General features: G+C 38.8%; 1 protein-coding gene across 7 annotated transcripts in view; it reads left to right on the top strand.

The window, feature by feature from the left end:
- LOC122419240 (growth hormone secretagogue receptor type 1-like) overlaps positions 1–12668 on the top strand; it is a 57676-nt gene that overhangs the window by 21635 nt on the left and 23373 nt on the right. For all 7 annotated transcript variants that reach the window (XM_043433644.1, XM_043433643.1, XM_043433642.1 and 4 more), the window contains exons 3-4: positions 330–451; positions 537–699. In XM_043433644.1, coding sequence (XP_043289579.1) covers positions 330–451; positions 537–699 — 285 coding nt within the window. The remainder of the gene's footprint in view (positions 1–329; positions 452–536; positions 700–12668) is intronic.

Raw genomic sequence — 12668 nt, 5'->3', positions numbered from 1 at the left:
TACCTCCATATTCATTGCCATCGAGTTGTTGGAACACACTTTCAGTAGATTGTTTTTGTGAAGCTTTTACTTTTTTCATGATGAAAAAACTCGATTCATACGCTTATGGATCAGAGGAATAAGATTTTTTCAGTGTAGAACAAATAATTCATTATACTAATCGAGTTCGATGGAATAAAAATTTCCACAGATGGAAGATACAAAGTAAAAAAAAAAAGCAACTTCGCTTTGATTCTGTTAATGATAAAAAATCGACGGACACTTTTGAAATAAAAAGTGAAAAAGTATTTTTCATATTTGTGCCTTGATTTGATTCGATGGGTTTTAAGTTTCAGTTATCGAGCCCGAAAATACTACATCGACGACGTACATGTTGCCACCTTACATTCGCATAACATCGATGACCGTCTGCATCGCAGTTATGGTTTTGGGAATCATTGGAAATTTAATGGTAAATTATTGGAGCTAGAGAAACGTGCATTTTAATAAGCATTACAACAATGTCGCGTTACTTTTTTTGTGGCACGTTTTTTTAGGTTCCGTTGGTTGTACTGCGAGGCAAAGACATGAGAAACAGCACTAACATCTTTCTGGTGAATCTGAGTGCGGCTGACCTTTGCGTCCTTGTCATATGTGCTCCTACTGTCCTTGTCGAGGTCAACTCGGGGCCTCAAGTCTGGCCCCTGGGCGAACACATGTGTGAGTAGGACAAAATCTCAGAGTTCACTCAAACGTTCTCCTCTGACGACCAGCATTAAAAAATACTTTCTACGACCCACATTTTTATTAGAAATGAATCATGCACGGATAGCCCAAATTATTCGATTTTGTCGAGATTCCTCACAAAAATGATATATTAAAGGATCTTGCAACTGTAATTTAGCTGCCCAACAAACAAAAGCTTTGCCCAACAACTAAAGTATTTTTTAATTCTATCAAGGCCTTTACTTGGTTAAACAGCCCTCGGGCGAAGTCGTTACTTGGTTGGGTGATCACTTCGCCATACACCCACTGGCTCATCGTTTACTAAATCGGAAGCAGTTTCTCAGAATTTCTGATAGCCCCAGCTATATTAGCAAGTTCAGTAGGAAAAGGCAGCTGGGGGCAACACACTGGGAAACGGGGAGGGGTTTTACTGAAACGAAAATCAGGAACAAAAACAGTGAAGTGAGGCTAGAATCAGAGGAAAGACTCGATATTGAATCGAGGTTCAATATCGAAAACGATCCAAACGTACATAGGAATTATAAAAAAACCAGAAGAAAGCGAAAGATCGAAAGAATCTAGTCGCTGTTACTCAGATTTTTTACTCAAACTGTTTGTCCTTGAGGGCGATTTAGAAACTTTCTGACGTCATATAGAATCGTCACCGCGTACAGAATAATGCGGCAGGGCGTGGGTTCATTTTTTCTTTTAATCTTTGCCATCGAGTCGCTACCGAGTCTCTTCCGATCTCGAAATTTCGGTAGTCTACTTTGAATCATGCCGAACTCCTGAAACTTTCCGTTTGCATAAAAATAGTAAATGAAAAACCCAACCATTCGACTTGCTTCATCCGACGGTTTTTTCGCAGCGAACTATCGCCATAGCAAAGTCCTGCGTTGACGACAAAGGGGTTTACGACATAAAAATATTCAAATCGTCAGTTTTGCGACATGCGTAACTTTTTTCGCTCGTCCTTTTTTCTTCCACTCGTACTTTCCACGTGTACTTTACAAATTCTCATTCAAATTCGTACTGGTGGAGTATTACATGTGCGATCTCAATTTTTTTGTCCATCACGAGACTCTCTCTTTCTCTTTTCCCAGTGAAAATAGTCGGAAATATGTCTCCTCGATTTGTCGTTTTACTTTACACAGTATTTTCAGAGATTCGCGGGTTTCGCTCCAGCTTTCTTTGGCTGAGCGGGTACTCACGAGTGCGTGACGCTTCTGCCATGTTTCGTACGACGTGCACTCGGAGTGACGTGGCTTGACACCGTCGTAAACTACACGAGGAGTTAGGAACTGCTATTTTTTTTCGATTTAAGACATTAGTGCTAGGGGACCTCACACGATTAACGAAGCATTCTCCACCTGTTTCAGCAGAATATTTTTTTTGCAGTTGTACAAAAATGATAAGAATAAAAAAAAGATAAGTTTATAAGTAGAAAAGCTGAGAAGCTCATTTTACTTTGACAACTATTGAGAGCTCAACTATTTCAACTATTTTTCATATTCGTTTGTGCAGAAAACTGATACAGAAAACTGATGCAAAAAACAGAAAACAGATACGAAATAAATATGTCGTGAACCCATGTAATCGGTTTAGGCTCGTTTCGCTCGTTATTGACGCCCGCGTGACATAAAGAGCAGGCGGAAAACGAGGGGGAGAAATAGAAAAAACAGACGGGTGAGAGGCAGAGATTGAACACTCGTACAATACAAGCACGTCTATTCATTCGACTCTTGATCTTTCTCCTATGAGGCTCTGTGACGTTTGGAAAGATGCCATTTTACGAAAGTAGACGCATTTAGAACGTCACGTATACAGTTTATGTAGTAGATAGGCCTCTCTTGGTACGGACTTCTATAATTAATGATCTAATTACTAGTGTATTTCACGCAAGCTCTGCCGCTACAGAACGAGACGTGTGTCACAGATTAAACGGCCACAGGAATCAAAAGCTTGAAGTTTAACTCGAATATTTAACGGATTCGTTATGCACGCGTGTGCATACGTCATTCACGGTTTTTTCAACTATTATAGCTCATTTCCTCCAATTTTTATCTAGTTACATGAGTGATTTGTCACTGTGAATTAAATCTTGGGATTCAAAAAAGCTACTGAACTTTTTTGCTCTTTTCACGATCAAAGAAACGAATGAAATTTATTCTCCCAATTATTAAAATTATGTGTAACTTACTTATTGAGATTGATCAATTTTTAATATAATGATAGCGATTAAAATACTTTCGCAGTAACATCGTCAAGCAAAATGTGACAACAGCCATTTTCTATTTATATGCGTATGCATATCTATATTTTAAATCAGCTGGCTCATGGTGCTGTCAAAACTTCCACTGTTTAACTTCCAGTGTTTTGCTTTTTCTATTCACAAGTCATTTTCATCAGTAACAAGGCTTCTCAAGACATCATTGATATGTCTAAAAATATTCTATTTTCTTATTCTCGTTTTTGGCTCTTTAAAGTTGGGAGAATCATATTTTATTAAATCCAAATTGTCGCACAGGAAGTGTGCCTGCCCTGCTAAGAGCCTATGCATAACCCTTCAAAAAATGTGATTTTCCTTAATCATTTTCTCGACAACTAGACGGTAGATTTTATAATAATTCCGGAAATAAATTTACGGTGTATATTTCTAGCATTTTTCCTAATTGCAACTCTTAAAGTTGGAATTTTAAATTTCCATTAGATTCACGTGAACTTTCTTAATTTGTATCATGAATATTTGAAATGATCAGATATTATTGAATCATTCATCGTTTTTTATGAAGCACCAGCTTTCTTTTTATAGTAATTTTTTATCGTAATAAATTTTCCCTGCTAAGATCAGCTACAGCGTTTGGAATATTTCATGTGATTCGAAATTTCTGGAATTTGCGTATACAGAGAGTAGAAGCAATTCAAGCATATCATGTTCATTATTTGAGATTGATCGAATCTTCAGTTTGGCTAGGGAGGGCTCACTACAAACAGTCGAGCAAACTACCTCGAGATCGATAACGCAGTGGAGAAGAGAAACTTGAATGTTTTCGTCAGAGTCCACGTAAACCTCAACAATATAATTATACTTAGTCTTCGAATTTGTTGTTTTAACAGAGTGCAGCAACATTGCATAGAAGTTGAGCATTTTTCTCAATTAGTTTAAAAAATCAGATTAATATAATAAATTCATCGGTGACATTCGAAAGAAAAACAGTAATGAAAATGACTGTTTCCAATATTTCATTTTATTTTTCCCTCCATCTACGCACTGAGATATCAACGAACCCAAAATTTTTAAAAATTGACATTCAAAATACTGGTGCAAATGTTTTCACCCGGGCGTCATCATGGGTTATTTTATGCATGAGTTATGGCCATGTTCCATAATTGTCTAAAGTTCTTATTGTTAGTCGTAATGAATTCGATCTAGAACATGATCTTCTTACCAGTACTGTAATATTGTTATAGCTCAAAGTGATTTGTCTGCATGATTTGATATCAGATAACACGATTTCAATGAAGTAAGAGTCCCGTTCGGTTATTACTGGAATTTGTGCTTGCCAATGCTCGATTGCTTTTGTACTGTTTCCGTGATGTGTAGTATATCACGATGACGACGTAAACAAATCAAAATGGATCACCGAAAAACTATCACCACCCACTGTGGACGTGCTATGATCCATTTCTCTTAAATATAAACAGTTTCGTATCCAACAGGGAAGTTGCACCTTTGTATAACGTCTTCAAACGAAAATTTCCATATTCGAATGCGGTGATTACCGATTTCTCAAAAATTCACTGAATTCCGTTGTTTTTCAAAATTTCGAGAAAATTCGATGAAATCCATTGAGAACGGGTTCAGAGCGGCGTTTTGGTAACTACTCTCTTTGATAAGATACTGCGGATGACGAAGTTGAGAATAAGAGGCGATGGAGTCAGGTAAAATAATATCGTTGCCTCCAGAGCTCGCTTTCGTTGTTCATACCGAAAATCTTGCGTTAAATCGAGCGGTTGAAATGATCTGGAAGTGAGTTGCAGTCGAGAAAGTGCCAAAAAATGATGACTCCGAATGAGTAAACTTTGCCTCACCCTTCTCGGTACTCGCAGCACCGAGACACAATCGTAAATTATCGCGGTGGGACGTCGACGCGTTTCCGCGTGGTCCAAAGGACTCTTGAAGCGAGCGATTCGCGGGATCGTGAAAAATGAACAAGTTATCAGCTGCCTTGTCTCTGGCACGCGGCGCTTCGTCACGCCTCTTTAACTCGTGCCAACTTTTCATTCATTAATCATACTCTCGTCGCCGCGAATAATTCAATCTACCAGCAGCGTTCAAAGGGAGTATATGCATTTTTGAAACTTACTCGTCTTTTTTCATACCGCGCGCTTTATTCTAATTAAATGAATATCAATTTCATTTTCGACTCCCTCTTTTTACGCACTCGGCAAAACGAGGCCGAGAATCTTTCTTAGTAGATACTTTTTATCAGTCCCGTTCTCCAAAGTTTTCTGCAACTTTTCAACTAGACTTCTAAAGCTTTATTGCAATAATGGTTCGTTCCCTTGTGACCGTGTGAACAAAAAAATACGCTGACGCTCATCGCCAGCTGTTACCGCGGTCGCGATTTACAAAGTTTTTTCATTCACTAAAAACAGCATGAAAGCCCTCCGTTGCATGAAACCACAAAAGATTTTCGGAGGCTTTCCTCGCCTCGTCTCAACATTTTCTCGTCGTTTATAAAAGCTTCTTGAAGCAGCGAGCAGAACCTGACAAAACAGAGCAGATGTTGCCAGTATCGCGCGGCAAAAGAGTTCCAAAAAAATCGATAAGAACAAAGCTGCGATTTTCAGTCGAAACTCGTACTCCGATAAGAAACAGAGTCCGCGAAATGTTTCCTATCTTCGTGTGACGTACTCGCAGAGTGGAGTGACATTTTATATGTACTCCAAAATCATTATCGTACAAGCTTCGATTTCGTGTATTTCAACTTTGACTTAAATAACTGCGAACCTATCTCAGGACGTTTAAATATAAATGCGGAGACCCGTTTGAACGTTACAATGATGTTCGAAGTTTAAGAAAAGTCTAAACATTCTCATGAGCAGGGAAAATAAAATTGTTAACGTTTTCAAGGTCCACCCGTAGCATTTGGAGTGAACGAGTAGATTGGGTACATTGAATCACCGGTTGAGAAACTGGCTTACGAGGAGAGAAGAAGAACGGGAGAGAAAGAGGGAGAGCGGTAAATCCACACTGTTTTCTCTCACTTCCTACACGCACATGCTCCAGATCCTGTGACTCTCTTCACTCTCACCCGTTCTCCGCGGGGTCTCCGAGACGCGTCTCACTTGGCCAGTTTTGGCTGGGCGCCAGCTTCCATTATCGCGCTGTACGTTTCACCGACCGAGACTCGGAGTCACTATGTTTTTTTCCCTGCTTTCCCACTGATGCTTACCTTCCTGTCACTTACATATTGCATTTCAACTGTCATAGATACAAAACTATATTAATAAATATACGTATATACATTAAAGGGCAAACAAGCGTGTTCTTCCTGTTGTATCTGAAAAGACGTGAAGGCACTTACGACAAAACATTTGGGATTTCAAGCGACTCTTCCGCGATTCCACTTTTTTTCATCCCACTACTGTTCTGTACAGCCGGATTGTCAGCTTGTACACTAGATACGATCCTCTCTGCCGAACGTAACAACCGATATATCTCGTCTCCTGCACTGCTGTGCCAGAGAATCGGAAAAAAGTCACTCGTACACGTGACACGACAAATAATAACATATTCGAAATTTGACCTTTCGTATACGTCGATCTGATTTTTGTGGTTTTATTTTTGAGTGAAAAGTGTTTAAATATGTCGTGCAATTCATCGAGCCAATGATCGACAGCAATGAAATATGAATTTGTGACGAAGTCAATCCCGCATTGGAGGATCAAAATCGTCCGAATAATCACTCTTCGTTAGCTCACTTTGCAACGCTTATTTCGAGTTGGAGACTCCTTACGAGAATCGTTGATATTATGCAATTACCATCATTTAGAATCCTCGTTCGAATCATATTGAGAAAATGACGCTCTTCATTACGCATGGGTCGTTGGTCTGCGGATAACGAGCGAAGAATCACAACCCACTTCGCTTCGGGCGTTAAACAACGTTAAGTGGTAGCTACGAATCGACTGAACTTCGATAATAAATTTTAAAAAATATATTTTCAACGTAAGTGAACAATGCACTTTATTTTGCCGAAGGGTCCTTGTGGATCAGACAAACATATCATCCCATTGATCATACCTCGTGGTCGGAAAGTGCTCTAAACGAAGAAGATCGTATATATAGTAATCGATGAAGCTTCCTCTGTCTGTGTTCCTTGTCTTATTCTGGGTCGTCGTTCCCGCCCCCATCCCACAGCACTACGACCACTTATATATTTCCCTCCCTCCTGTTCTGCTATTGTTCTTTTTCGCCAACAAACCTCTTGCTGCACACGCTGTTGACTCTTGAAGATGTTTGCACCGATTGCGCTGTGCTTACTCATAGTGGCGTGCACAATTATGACAAAATTCAAAACTTCTCTTACAAGGGAAAAAATACTCTTGAATTCTCGACTTCCGGGGAGAAAAGATCCGTCACTTCCAGGCGCAAAAGTTATCTCGCGTTGTTGTTCGAGTATGAATTCCGTGTAGATTCGTAAGTAACGAATATTTTATGGGACTTTATTCGGAATCACCTAAATTTCTGGCTTATTTAAAGAAGTGAATTGAAAAGTATTTCATTGCGTACGTAAACTTCATCCCCGGACGCGATTCAACAGGGAATTATTGATAAACCGCCGTACGGAGTCACGGAATGTGTTCGGAAAAAACGGCGGTATTTCTTGCTGAGTAACCGTGGCATGACGAAAATTGTTATGCCAGGAATTTCGAGTCATGCATTCGAATGTGTATGCTTTATCGTAAAGTCAGTACTGAAAAGAAAGGTTTGTGAGACAAGAGTGATTGCCAGACCGATCGGGAGACCTAGCCACAAAAATGTAATAACTCGACCATAAAATAGTTCGAAGGATGTTTAAAGGGGCGGAGAATGGAGAAAATCGTTCGCAGGGTGATCGTGTGGAATGCGTGATGCGGTTATAAGCTCGTAAATCCTGGTAAATGTCACACAGACGCGGATAGAACTGGTGATGATCGTTGATGCATCGAGAATTTCAATGAGGCCGCGGGTGCGTTGTTGACTCCAACAAATTGTTTCTGATATGAACCGTCGCGCACCAGAAGCTAAAACACCGGAAATTGGTTAGCTTCAATACACCGAGGCACGGGTTTCGTTAGCCGGGCACCGCGCTCATTTTGAATGATCAAAATTTCGTTCGAACGAAAGTTTCTGCCAGCAGTCGATGGCGAACTAAAAATTTACTCGTTCTTCACTCATACCGAGTATCGAAAAAGTATGAAATTGAAACGATTTGAGAAATGTGAACCGAACCCATTCATTCGTTAAATTAATCGATATCTGGAATAATCAAACTAGACGAAAAGATTCTTCAACATAATTACCAAATATGACAATGGCGGGACAGTGATTTGTGTCAACGGATCTTTTGACAGCTCTCACTGAGATTGAGAACTACTGTCAATTACTGGGTGGAAGTTGTCTATTCCTGCAGTGGAAGCTCTCGGTGGGCGATTCCTGACGCTGACGGAGCCCACGCTTTTCTCCGTAATTACCGTAGGCGCCTTGTCTTGTTTTGCAATCCCAAAGTTCACGTGTCCAATATTCTGATGTACCTAAAACTAATTAACTAAATAAATGGAAGATGAATAGCACAGGCGAGACACAAACAATTCTCATCGTGCGTCTAAAGCTCAACGTGTTCTTCCTGGCAGATAATTTCGGCCTGATTCAATCGCGGTGATGAAATATTTTCTTATGACTCTCCAGTAGAACGGAGACTTTTATCAAAAATTCCACAGAACTTCCGGACTCATTCCCGATCGTATGAAACTCCAAAGAAATCTCAGTATATCTCATGATTTATCTGTCATACGCGCCATCGCCTTAAACACATTTTTTAAAGGTTCTCGACTGAGGAAGAAGATAAATAGTTTTTTACGACTTAACGCACGAGCGATAGAAAAAAATATCGGAAAATGTTGTCGCTGAGGGAAGAATAGCGTGGTTCGGAGGATTTTCGAACGCTGCGGGTCGTTCACCGACGTACCCTGGGGTTCGCAGCAAATTTTTTCTCAACTCTTTTTTTTCCATCAAACGCGGAGAAAGGAGAAAGGGAGATGGAATATAATGGAGTCGACGATGGAGATACTGCATAAAAACCAACACAGTATCCGTGTCAAGGGCATTGCTCTTAACTGAGTTTCAATGTCGCAAACTCGTATACCGAAAAAAAAATCGAAAATATATTTTTTTTCAACTAATTGGATAATAAAGCTGCTGCCAGCGAACACGTTCAATTTATATAATCGGTATAAAATTATCACCCACGATTCACTTCCTTGTTTTGTGGCTATCGATAAAATAGTGGAATGACAATGAATCTTGTGAGCATGAGACGCGAATAATATCATACGTGTCCTGACAGTATATAAAGCGGAAAAGTCAAGATTTGTCAAGAGAGTTTACGCGTTTGGAAGTTAGCGAAGCGTGCCGCTGCTGGTTTGATGCTAACCCAAATAGATAATGAACGAGCGAAGCGGGCTCTATCGGACGTTCATATGCCCACCTATGCTAATATCAACCTTCCCCGTAAACAGATAACGACGCTGCGATTCACAAGGACGCTAATGCAACTTTCCAACTGGACTCTTTGATAACGATCGAACCGAAACTCTCTCTCCCCAAATTTGCATACTCACTCTTAAAAGCTGCATCATAACATGCAGTCAATGAAAATTCGTTCGAGAATCTTCCAGTTCGTGAAAGAGCCTGCTCTATCTCACCTCAGGAATGAATCTCTCTCTCCTAATGGAATGAACAAATTTCTATTACTTTTGATAATTAGATACAAAGACTTACACACAGAGAGAATTAAACGGTTGTATTTAGTGTGAAATTCACTGTAAAATTTACCGTGATACATTTGACTGCAGGGACAAGTTAAGGAGGGTGGCTACACTCGTCAAAATGATAAGAAATTGATCAAATTTGGTGATAATGTTCTTCAAAATCAAGTGCGAAAACACAATTTTTTTCAACATTTTCTTCTGCTTAGTTATCGAGTAATTACGCATTAAAGCAGATTTCTTATGCCCGGAATGTGTACCTATATATATGGAAACGCTATGCTTATACACTTGAACTTTAGTGATCAATTACTCGATAACTGTACAGAAGAAAAATCTTAAAAAATTTGTATTGTCAAATTTGGCCCTAAAGAATATGTTCACCAAATTTTATTAAATTCTTATCATTTCGAAATTTTTAATGTATATATTTAACATATTTTAGCATGGCAACATTGTATCGTCGGTAGCCACCCTCCTCAACGAAAAGCATTCATTCCTGTAGCGTAATGTAAAATTTTCAAGATTTTGTGGAACTTTAAGTTTTATAAAAGTATAAATATTGCAGATGAAACGTCAAAATTGACTAAACACTCCGGTAAAAGTTTCTACTTGGAACAATAAATATTATTTAATTTATAGGAAAATTCAATTTTTCTCCCACAATAATATCACGAATTGCAGCTCGTCACCGCACTATCGTTACTTACGGTAATTTTTCAAATTTGTGTTGATATTATTAGATTTATGGATTTTGTTGTACGATTAAATTCAATGAACCACTCCGTTTTAAACTTTTCGGATATCTCTCGAAGTATCTCAAACCGTGGCTCGAAGCATCAAGCCATCATTACACGTTTGTATGATATTCCATCCCATGAATTTAAAGATTTACAGTCATTGAATTTCTGAAGTCCTGCGAAAAATGTGAACACTACAAAAAATGGTGAAACTATGTGTTCGGCTGGCTAAAATACTCGGCACGTGTAAGAGGACTCTACACTTGGAAGTTAATCCTCATAGCTGTTTCCAATAGATTTCGAAATTGCTGGTACCATGTGGGTGCATTCACTACGGATATCGATTTCGTAACTTGCAGTACTAATCAAGGCTATATGAGCCTTCAGGTCGTATTTGCTGGGCATTTCGAATAAAATTGCTAGAATATCTGCTGTAGGGCTCTCAACAAATCTGCACGGAATTACCCGACCCTAGAATCGCTGCCTCGTGCTCCGAGTATTTCTCTTTCGTTTTATTCTGTATGGATTTAATCCAAATTCTGGACTGCCTTCTCAACAAGTATTAACTCCTTGCATCTTTGGAGCCTGCGCATAAAATTTAAATTCACATAAGCAAGTTCTGCTCGAGATTGCTCATGAATTTAGCTGGATCTTTCTCTCTTACTTTCTTCCTTTCTCTCGTTCTTTCTCCTCATCTTGATTAGCTCTCCAAAATTTGTATGCTAATTCGTGTATCGTAAACAACAGTGTAATAACACTTTTTCTTCTATTTCCCTTGCTCGAGTCGCTTTATATGTATCGCAACATAAATGTATACATTTCTATTTGCTTCGAAAAGTTTGGCTACTTTTCAATCAACTTCCAATTTGTGGTTTCCTCAAAATTCGATATTTTTGTTTTACAAAAATCGTAGAAAAAAGATGTTGCAATGTTGAGCATATTTAAAACAAAAATTCATAAATTATTGGAAAGTCAACGGGGACAGCAATGGGTGAGCGACCTGTATGAGGCCCCGGCGATCTCCCCAATTGACCAGCTTCGAACGAGGCTCAATACTTGGATGGATGACCGTTTAGCCATGCAGCGGCTTGTGCATCAATTACAGAGCAATTAATATAAATATAAATTATAAAAATAATAAATAAACTTTAAATAATTATAGTAAAAACAAATATCTCAGAAAAAATAAAATGTAAAACCAGGCTGTCACTGTGCTTGTTCCGAGGCGATACTAAATCTTTCGTTGATCGAAATGAACGAATTACTCATGGAAAAGAACTCGAAAAAAAAACTGAGTATGAGTTTTTAAATATTTCGTTGAAAGAAAAATTGGAGCATTATGTTTGGCATCGAGAAGTGAGTGTATGCAACTGGTTAACAAAAATGAGAAATTTCGGAATAAAATTATTACTATTTTATTTATGATAAAAAGGAATTCTTTCATTTTTCTGTTCAGAATACTTGAAAGCGAAACGGAGATGGTAAAATCACGATTCCTGGCGCAGAGAGTTTTTCTCTTATTGAAATTCGAGTCGCCGTTCAATGAAAAGTTTCCTGGGGACTTGGATTTCTCTTTCTTTCCCGTTGCATTGCTGAATTACACAGGGGTCGTCCTGGGTTAAATGGCGGATACAGCTCCGACCTACAAAGAGAATTTAATGCCACGAGCCACTTATTGTTTGGCTGCAATACTTATGGACGATGCATTTTACAATGCATTCGAGGAAGCGGCTCTCATACTCCTCGACTACTGCAGAAATGAAACATTTGTACAAATGCACAATTGGCACTGTGCACCGAGTCGCAAATTAACTTCTGCACGAATGAAAATCGACAAAATCATAGACAGCAAAATTCCAAGTGAATCGTGAGGAAACATGAATGCATTTCGATGCGATGATTGAACAAGAGTATATTTTATTCTTCGCTTCGAATCGTTATCGACTCTTGACCAGTGTTTACGTATTTCGAACCATCTGATGTGCTATATTATTCGATACAACATTATTATTCATGTTCTACCTGAATATTATCGATAAAATAATTTTCGTATATATCAAATTCAAACCACATTCCGTACGCAAATTCTCGTCGAATTGTTAATATGGGAATTCAATATCCGAGGGTAATTCGTCGCTAAAAATTACCAAGTTCATATTGTAGTATGGATTAATATTGTCAACTGAA

This window comes from Venturia canescens, chromosome 1 (assembly GCF_019457755.1).
Source record: "Venturia canescens isolate UGA chromosome 1, ASM1945775v1, whole genome shotgun sequence".
Taxonomy (NCBI): domain Eukaryota; kingdom Metazoa; phylum Arthropoda; class Insecta; order Hymenoptera; family Ichneumonidae; genus Venturia; species Venturia canescens.
The sequence above is the reverse complement of the archived record's forward strand: the minus strand, read 5'-3'. Positions and strand labels throughout refer to the sequence as shown.